Genomic DNA, 9,936 nt, shown 5'->3' with positions numbered 1-9,936 from the left:
GCTGGGGTCCAGGGGCGCGGGCGGCCGCAGCCTCGAGTAGGGGCGGGGGACTGGGGGGAGGGGGCGCACGGGCCCGGCCGGGGCCCCGGGGGCGGCGGCGGCGGCTGCGAGGGCGGCCGCGCTCGGAGGGGGCGGGCGGCGGGCGGGAGGAGGGGCTCCCCGCGCGGGGCAGGGGCGGAGCGAGCGGCCGCGCCGCGGAACCAAGTGAGTTGGCTCCGGAGCCCGCGCCGCCGCCGGCCCGCACCTCGGGCGCCCGCCGCCCCCGCCGCCCCCGCCGCCGCCGCCCGCGCGGGGATGCAGGATGCTGGTGGGCGCCAGGCTCCCGCGGCGGCGGCGGCAGCAGCAGCAGCAGCAGCAGCCCCGGCGGCGGCAGCCTCTCCTCTGGCCGATGAACGCAGACCCGCCGCCGCCGCCGCCGCCGCCCTGGGTATGGATGGTGCCCGGCGCGGCCGGGCTGCTCCGGCTGGGCGCCGGGGTCGCGCCCCCGCCCGTGCTGCTGGCCGCGGCGCAGCCCCCCGCCGCCCCGCTGCTCCCGGGGCCGCCCGGCTGGCCGGCCCCCGGCGAGCCCCTGCTGCCGCCGCTGCTGCCGCTGCCCTCTGCGCCAGACCACGCCGCCGCCGCCGCCGCCGCGCTCCACTACCCCTTGCTGCACGGGCAGGTAACGTGTCCGCGGCCCCCGGCCCCCGGCCCCGGCCCCGGCCCCGGGGTCGCCGGCTGGGCCCCACCCCCGCCCCACCTCGCCCCACCTCGCCCCCCCCACCCCCGGGCGCGGCCCGCGCCTGGCCCCGGGGGGCGGCCCCTGGCCCTGCGGCTTCCGCGCCCTTTCCCCGCCCCCGGTGGTCCTCGGCTTCCCGAGCCATCAGGGCGCAGCCTGGCAGCCATGCCTCGGCGACAAAGTTCATGCTTCGACGGCCCGCGCTGCCTCCCGGCAGGTCCTGCGGCCGGTGGCGCCGGGCTGCATGGGCCGAGCGCTCCGGACCCGGCACCCCAGGGCCAAGTTGGGACCGCCCTGGCCGCAACTTTCGCCCGGGCCGGGGTCGCTGTCCAGAGCGCGGTGAGGAAGTCTCCGCCGCTGCGGCCGCGAGCCGGGGCTGACTTATCGCAGAGAAGTTAATACTTTTACAGTCTCTGCCAGACTTGAAAAGCAGGCTGGGAATCAATAGCTATTTCTGATTCTGATCTGGGTGGGTTTTTTGTTTTTGTTTTTTTTTTTTTTTTTTTTTTTTTGAAACAGACTCAGGACAATGCTTGAGAGAATTCAAACCAATGGAAGCCGGCAAGGAAATCCTGCCTTTAATATTGGGAAATATTACGGGCGATTTCCCCTCCCACCTTGGTCATGCACTTTAGAAGAGTTTGGGGTCGAAAGCCTAGAATTAAAAAGAAAAAGTGACTGTGCCTTTGATTAATGGTGCAACAGAGCAAGGCAGCCTGCTTTTGGCAAGACCCATTGTTTGCTATCTAACTATGCAGATGCATTTAAATCAGGGAATAACATGTATTTTATTCCAAAGATTGCCTTCATTAGCATATTCAAATGAGTGGTGTGTTAGAATACATCATTTAATTAATTTAATTCCAATATTATCTTGTGGGCTTTTCTAAAAGATATTATTAAACTCCTCCTAATTTGCTCTTTAGACTTAATGATACATCACATATGCGGTGCTGGATATCACATTTTGATGTGTGATGCAGTTCATATTGGGTTTTATTGAATAAAACGTTGGTAGCTTTTTCCATGTTTTGAAGGGGTTGTTATATCAGAGTGCTACCACTAGAGGTGTATAATGTCAAGGAACTACGGTTTTTTTTTCTGTATAGAACACTGCATTTGTGTGTGTGTGTGTGTGTGTGTGTGTAAATTTAAAAAGAAAAATCCAAAACTCTTATCTTCTAAATATTTTAGTGCTACATGTTTTCTGTTAAATAACAGTATTTAGAACCAGAAGAATATTTTCCCATAACAGGAAAATTAAAAAACGCTTTTATGATCTTAAAACAAATAGATACCGAAACGTTCCATACCATTGAGCAGTGATCTTCCTGGTTCTCCACTGATGAAGATTCAGTTATTTGGATTAGGGAGACCGTCTCCTAAATTGTCTGCCCCCTTTCAGTGTTTGCTGTTTTATTCTGTGCACTGGGATCTTCGGTTATGTGATAACCTCACTTACCTTTTCTTTGCCTTGGAATGTATTTGCATTTGTGAACCTTGGGAAACTTTGAATCTTAACCCCTTAGCTGATTTTATTTTGAAAATATTAGTTGTGTTGGCTTTTTAAATGATAAGCATAATTAATACAACATGTTGTGTTGAAAAGATTACCATAAAATACAACTCCCTGCTTGCTTATGAAAAGAATTCAAGAATTGTAAGAGGAATACCCAGCATTTCGTCTTTCCACTGTGGTTTCTCATTATCTCAAGGCAGAAACCCATTTCTTACCACATTCTTAAGGTTTTGTGCTTGGAAATTCTTTCTCGGTATGGAAGAATGCAATGTTGGTGATGCGTTGTGATGATTCAAATAGGAAAACTTTTAAATTTTTAAAATTTTGTGAACATTTACAGTTTTCCTCCACTGTTGAAGGAGGGAATTTCTCTCCTAATCAAATGCATACATTTTTAAATTCTTTTTCAAAAGCTTTTCCCCCCGGTATCTTGTGGTACGACCTAGCTGATCTATTTAGGCTAATGAGCACTCCCTTCTCTTCTCTTGGCTTTCAGTGGCTGTTTGGTGGCCATTCTCCGTCCATAGGACTGACCCCTTCTTCCACTGTGGAGCTGGTGCCCGTTTTCCCACATGTCTGCCCAGCCGCTCTTCCTCCTCCTGTTGGGAAAAGTTGGATAGACAAAAGGATACCTAATTGTAAGGTAAAATGCAAGCAGTTTAATTAGATAAGGGGACCTTTAATTATTAATTTGTTGGGTGTCACCACAACAGCAGAAAACACTGTGCATTTTCTGATTGTAATCTGTAGGTCTAGAGAGAAACCTTTTCAGAGTAAAATCAGCCTGTTCGAAAGCACCAGCAGAGGTGGGGGGGGGGTCCTTTTGTTTTAACTTAAAAATGTGGATTCCATAGAACAATATGAGATTTCTACTTCCAATCAGAATCTACTTCTAAAAGTTTTCAGTTTTTGAATCTATAACCGTTGATCGGAATCTAGCCTGAAACATTATATAATTTAAGTATGAATTCTGAAAGTGGGGTTTTCTTGCTGTTATTGCTTTGAGTGTCCACCTTTCTGATGCTCCATCTTGGCTTTTGAATCCAAACCTAATGGCCACACTTTGTTTGCTCGGAAAACTGAATGCAACTAATATGGTGGCTTGCTCTACGGCAGACTGTTGACCTCAGTGGGCTGATTCTTCAATCTGTAAGCTGGCTGCTAGGTTGAAGTAACCAAGCCAATAGTTGAAGACCAGCCCAGAAGACTTTATCCAGAAGGTGACTGGTATCAGAGCCTCGTGGATCTTTAAATTTTAGCATGATGCTTTTACAGAGTGCCCACTTACAGAATCTCCAATATTCGATCAAGGTTAGGAAAGAGAAATATTTTATAGCAGTGTTTAGCTTTTATCATGTGTCTTGTCTTAAATGTTACGCTTGCTTTATTTTTGGACAGATCTTTTTTAACAATTCCTTTGCTCTGGACTCAACATGGATATATCCTGAGGAATCAAGGTTGTTCCACGGGCACGAAAAGCCTCACTTGTTGGCGAATCAAGTGGCGATGTCTCTGTCCAGACCAGCTCCTGCCTCCAGGCCTCTTCCCACACTGGTGCTGGCGCCTCAGCCGATACCAGGTTGGTGCCCGGTGCCCTATGTACACACACACACACACACACACACATATATGTGTGTGTGTGTGTTTATGTGTATATATATATATATATATAGTTTATATATATATATACACATATACATATGTATATATATACATACATATATATTTTTATACAGCAAATATATATACATATATACGTTTGCTTTAGCCATGTTAATTTTAGGTATGAAAACCATATTTGTCATTTTAAACAAATGGTTACTTCAAGTTATAGAGTTTTTCACGAGCATGATTCCTTTTTATGAAGAAGCTGAGTGTTAGGTATCCCATTTACTGCGTTTTTAGACTATGGAATCTGTTTTTAAGATGAAGATTTGGTAGAGGGGATTTGCACGGAATCATATATTTCTGGCGCTCAAATTTTAGAACAGGACCACATCTTCTGCCGATAGCTCTTGGTAGGAGCGCTAATCGAACCCGTTAAACACGTGTTGCCAGGCAGACTCAGGTGCGTGTAGTACGCTCCTTGATCTAGGGGCAGGGGCACATGCAGGATGTTTATGAATTTTGCCTGCACGTTGGGGGTGATATTGGGACTGGCCTGTAAAAATATACCGTTTGGAAGATGGATTTTGTTCTATCTTTGGAGTCTGGTGGCCTGAAAGAACATTTGTCCTGGAACAGACTTCCATGAAACAATTTCTGGATGAAGGATTGTATAATAACCCTATATAGCAACAGGGGAATAAAATCATCTTATGAATTTTTAAATTGATTTTTAAAATCACCTTAACGTAAATCATATTATAAAAGCAAATGTTGTCCATGCCAAGATTATCTTGCAACGCCTTCCATTATGGAATATTTTATGACTTCAGAATTACATTATCTCCCTGTAATTTCCTACCTACCAAGCTTTTCTCAATATGTGTCTCTAAAATTTAGTAATAAGGACATGTTCCTGTGGATAACGCAGTGCTGGTTTAGGAGACGTATTTATTTTCTTCTCTCTTTGCCTATCTTATGTATTCTAATTTGCTATAGATCTTGTTTAGTAATAAATCGGGAAGAACAACTCAACTATTAGTGTTTTTCACAGGCTTTAATGATTCTTGACTGAATCTTCCCTTCTGTCCTTGTAATTATGCATTACTGAGTTATTAAAATCTGAATGAGTATCATACATACATTTATAAACACTTTACGCTGAGATGATCCTGTTTCCTATTTAATTTAATGACCATAAAAGATGATCAGATAGCACGTCGTATATCAAGATTCTGTGACTTTAACTGGCTTGAGTGCTATGCTTGAATATCAGAGAGACATTTTTCAGTAGACCTAGTCCTCTTAGGAACCCCCTACTATGAATGTGTGAAATATCTAGTTGAGGAAGCTTATGGCAACTTTTCTTTCCTATGGAGATCGTTTATCGTTTGGGAAACAGATCACACTTTCTTCCAAGCATATTTGTGTTAGTTTTACCTTTGCCTTCTGGCTAATCTATCTTAAAGAACAAAAGAGAGGAATATTTCTTACTAACTTGGTGGATAATAGAATGACCATTCTGACTTGGTCTGCCGTGTGTCAAATCTCTGCTTTCATTTTTCCCCGTTTTTTTTTTTCTTTTTACTTATAAACCATAATAATATAGCACTTACAGTTTTGCTGTCTTCTGGGGAAATATTTGTCTGCCTTCATAGATAATTTTATAACAGTTAAATGCATGTGTTTTGAGAGGGGAGTTTCTGAACTCTGTGAAAAACTTGATGTTTTGATACATTTCAGAATTTTTAGGGATCACTATTCTGGAAAGTATGTGTTAAATGTCTTGTGTTCCAAAGAGCACATTTAGGGGTTTGTTTATGTGTTACTAACTGCGTAACAGAGGAACTGGGAAGGGGTGCCAGTAACTGGGCGAGGCGGGGCAGGTCAGCTCCGGGTCAACTGAAAAAATGCATCATGCCAGGAGCACCCTAGTTAATAAGAAAATAAAACTTTATGAAACATTTTCCATGTCAAGTTGTGGATGTATAATTAAAAGTAATTATTAAAATTGCTATGAAATTTTATATCTTGTTATAAATGGATACATTTAAATATTATATTAATTTGCTATTATATAGTTATACATTTTAGATATAAAACTATGTTGTATATTAATGTATCATCTATAAATATGTTATATAATTGATATTTTAAATTGATCGGTCTTGTTACGAATCGTTACATTCATAAGTAAATGGCCTTCCATCATAGATCTATTTTATTGATCTCTTTTCAATTAATCAAAGAAGCACTGTTAGAATTCTAAAAGAACCAGAAGAACGAGTCAGTCCCCCTCGTTTTGAACAGGCCTACCGAGGGAAGCCCATTCTCCTTTCTCGGACGCGTAGCAACTTCTGCATAATGATTGTTTTTGAAGTAGTGATTCGTACGCAGTGTTGTGCTGTGTGTGGGGCGCGGTCAGAGCAGACCATGAGCTCACGTGATGTGACGCTAGCATGCGGCTGTTTGAGTAAGCATGTTGTTTGTCGAACTGAATTAGGGGTTGAAACAGGTAGAGATGTTGGTGTGGGTAGGGGATCCCTGAGACTCATATTAATAACGCACCCCCCAGATATACTGTTGGTTAGGAATTGGGGTGCCTGGGGGGGCTCAGTCAGTCTCAGCTCAGGTCATGATCTCACGGTTCGTGGGTTCAAGCCCCACATCTGGCTCTGTGCTGACAGCTGGGAGCCTGGAGCCTGCTGCGGACTCTGTGTCTCCCTCTCTCTTCCCCTCCCCGACTCGCACTCTGTCTCTGTCTCTGTCTCTGTCTCTCTCTCTCTCAAAAATAAACAAACATTAAAAAAAATTTTTTAAAAAGAATTAACTGCACAGCAACAGGGTCTCATGTAATATTAGCACAACTTCGGATTTGGGTAAGTCTTCAGAAGTCTAGTAAATATTATAAAGGACTTAACTTTATTTTGATACATCCCGGTCTCCCTTATGTTGACCAGAATAGTGATGGTCCGCCATCATATGCAGGTCTGAAAAAAAGCCCACTGACCAGTTTTAATCATGGAAGCGGATAGTTAATATCCTATTCCCGCCTTCTTTCATCAGGTAGGCTGTCACTGTGCACCCCTCCCCCCGCCCCCCCCCCCCCGCAGGGGTGACGCCTGAGCCAGGGCCGTGCGAGGCGCCATGAGGGAGATCATGCTCCAGTGGGGCTTAGGCAAGTTGGCAGGTAAAGTTACACCACACGGATCAGGTATGCTGGCTGCAGGCCTTCGAGGAGATCTTAGGAGGGGGATTGTCAGGAAAGACCCCCAGGAGGGTGACGCCACCGGAAACACACGAGCAAGACGTGGCAGAACTTTAACGGGGCAGGAAGAGGGGAATGGGATTCCAAAGAAAGGGAGTGGAATGTCCCAAGACGCAAACACATGGGAAATGTTGCATCCGGTCATTATAAGCGGCTGGGTGTGGCGACACCACAGAGGCAGGTAGGGGGAGAAGGGATGGATCTGGGATCAGCAGACGGGCCCCATCATCCCTCTGGTTCTGTTGTGAGGAAGCCGCCGCTCTTCACAGAGTGCTGCGGAATTTTCCATCCTTCCTTGGCTGACGACCCGTGGTCCCTTCAGCACAGTGAAGCAGAACAGACACAGAGAAGACAGAGAGTTTTCTCATTGAAAAGTAAATCCCAGCGTTTAAAAATATGCAAAGTTACAGCTGTACTAGAAACTTAAGTCTCTGATGAATAATTTAGCGGCTTTTTAAGGAATTATCCCTAATTAAAGTGTGAATGGGTTGCACTGAGAAACCAGCCAGGACTCACTCATTCCCAGACATCAGAAAGTGATTCAGGGCAGGACTGCTGGGGAGGAGAGGCGGCTTGCCACCAGCATGGCCTCCCTCCCTCGGGAAAATCCCCCACCAACGCCTGGTCAGAGATGACCGGGGAGAGAGGGAGAGAAAATGGAAGCTGAAGTGCGGAACTCTGCTTCATGAAAGGCTTATTTACTCAACAGATGAGGAAGAGAAACAAACCTAGGAAAAGGTTCTTGCACAGGAACTTGTAAATATGTTGGGTAAATCAACTTTTGGTTTACCTCAGTAGGAAAAAAAAAGTTTTATGAAAAAAAGCGAAAAATGAGATCGAAAGGGAGCTGGTCAAGGTGCAAAGTCGTGGGGAAGACAGTTTGAAGAGATGAGGAGAGAATACAGGGAAATTTTGAACTCTGGCCATTAAAATCAATAAAGAGAAGAACCAATTCTGGACGTAATGACAGACGACAGCACAGGAAAAGTCTCGAGCGCATGTATCTGGGACAACAAAAAAGATGAGAATAGCTAGAGAGAGTGATGTGTAAAATAGAAAGCAAACGGCACGTCTATTTTTATTTGACCTCCATAGGAAACGGAGTGCAGCTCAAGTATTACCCGTGGCCGGGCCGGATATCTTTCTCGCTATTTCCTGGTAAATTTTATGCATGGTAGGGGCACCACTTAACACAGGAGTGGACACAGCTTCACATCATCCTACAGTATTAGATGCGATTGGTTGGTGGGGAAGCTTTAGAGAATCATGAGCAAAAAGTTTGTGATTGAAGAAACGTATGTCCAACGGGAAAGTCATATGCGTAAGCAGGGAAAAGACGTTCTCGAGTAAGCCACGATCAGCTTTGTCGCAGCAAGTTTTCACCTCAAGTTCGACTTTGTCGGAAGTGAATCCTGCCTCTGTCCTACCTGGACGACTATTCCACGGCACGGCTCCCTCTTTCCTGTCGGTGTTGCCTCGTCGTTTGTTTTAAGCTCAGGTTAATCATTTAAAGGCACAGCCTCTGCCTTTGCCTTTTAGAGATGTAGCTCAGCATATTTAGAGTTGATTTCCTGTTTTTATATTTCTTCTGCCATATTATTATATCCTATTTCTAATGGTATTTTGTGATTCCTTTTTTAAAATAGTTTTTTAAGTTTTTATTTTAATTTTAGTTAGTTAACATATGGTGTTAACTGATATTAGTTTCAGGGGTACAATGTAGTGGTCCAGCATTTCCATACATCACCTGGTGCTCATCAGGACAAGTGCACTCCTTAATCCCCATCAGCCACTTCGCCCGTCTTCCTACCCTCTTCCTCTCTGGTAGCCATCAGTTTGTTCTCTGTAATTCCTTTCTTTTACTCTCTTTTTACTCTCTTGCTGTGCTATTTGTGTTTTGACTTTGTTCACGTGTGTTTTATATGGTGATTCGGAATGTGTCAATACTGATCCTCCCTTCTCAAGCAATTACCAGTAAGATTTTGAAAGGCAGACTTGATCCTCTGTTTCCTCTGATTTCCAAACCATGGCAGCACTATCTACTTCAGAATTCTTCTATAGAGTATGAGAAGTTTGGGAAAATTTTGTCATAAAGATGTATAGTCTCTCTTTAATATCTTCTACTAACTGAGAAATTAATCTAAGGCAAGAACCAAGAGTGGGATTAGTTAGGCTTCAAAATATCTATAACTATCAACCATCTGTCAATCGTACAGAATACTTGTTAATTTGGTTACAGGAACGAGTGAAAAAGTCCAAGCAATATTCTTCCTAGAGAAGGAATTATAAGAATAATAGTGATTTGAATAGACTACCTCAAATTGTGTTGTGTGTAACTAGGGAGACGAGAAATGAGAGATGTGAGTACGAAGGTACAAACTCTTTTAAAATCCCTCAACTTTGTTAAAAGCAGCAGAAACACTAGAAAACTCTCATACTTGAAGCCCAGATAACGTTATCTGCATCTGAGACTGGACCAGGGCTCCTGCCCAGCCTAGCACAGATGAGTGGGGGTCACAGCTGTCTGCCACTTACCAGGGTAAGACCTGGAGAGGGGCCCTTCTTCTGTGGGGCAGGAATATAAGGATGGCTGAAAATTGAGGGGGGGGGTGCTCAGATATTAGGAAAGTCTGTCAGATACCCCAGAGCTTATCCTCAGCAAAAGGCATTGTTAAAGGGCTTCGAAGCCTATGGGACACTGAAGGCAACTGCGGCAACAAAATCCAAATCCAGGTCAACCCCCGAATACGCTGACGTACCTCATTCACTAGCAGCTTCAAGGAAGAAAGGGCGTGCCCACTTCTAGGAGTAAATCCTATTTGCCCCACT

At 45.0% G+C, this 9,936-nt stretch overlaps 1 protein-coding gene across 1 annotated transcript in view; it reads left to right on the top strand.

Moving 5' to 3' along the window:
- Positions 1 to 283: 283 nt before the first annotated feature.
- The window catches only part of TCERG1L (transcription elongation regulator 1 like), a 194,164-nt gene continuing 184,511 nt past the window's right edge, over positions 284 to 9,936 (top strand). The window contains exons 1-3 of the mRNA XM_023241116.2: positions 284 to 658; positions 2,731 to 2,877; positions 3,633 to 3,813. Of these exons, the coding sequence (XP_023096884.2) occupies positions 302 to 658; positions 2,731 to 2,877; positions 3,633 to 3,813 (685 nt within the window). The 5' untranslated portion in view covers positions 284 to 301. The remainder of the gene's footprint in view (positions 659 to 2,730; positions 2,878 to 3,632; positions 3,814 to 9,936) is intronic.

The sequence above is a fragment of the Felis catus genome, chromosome D2 (assembly GCF_018350175.1).
Source record: "Felis catus isolate Fca126 chromosome D2, F.catus_Fca126_mat1.0, whole genome shotgun sequence".
In the NCBI taxonomy this organism is placed as follows: Eukaryota; Metazoa; Chordata; class Mammalia; order Carnivora; family Felidae; genus Felis; species Felis catus.
The sequence above is the reverse complement of the archived record's forward strand: the minus strand, read 5'-3'. Positions and strand labels throughout refer to the sequence as shown.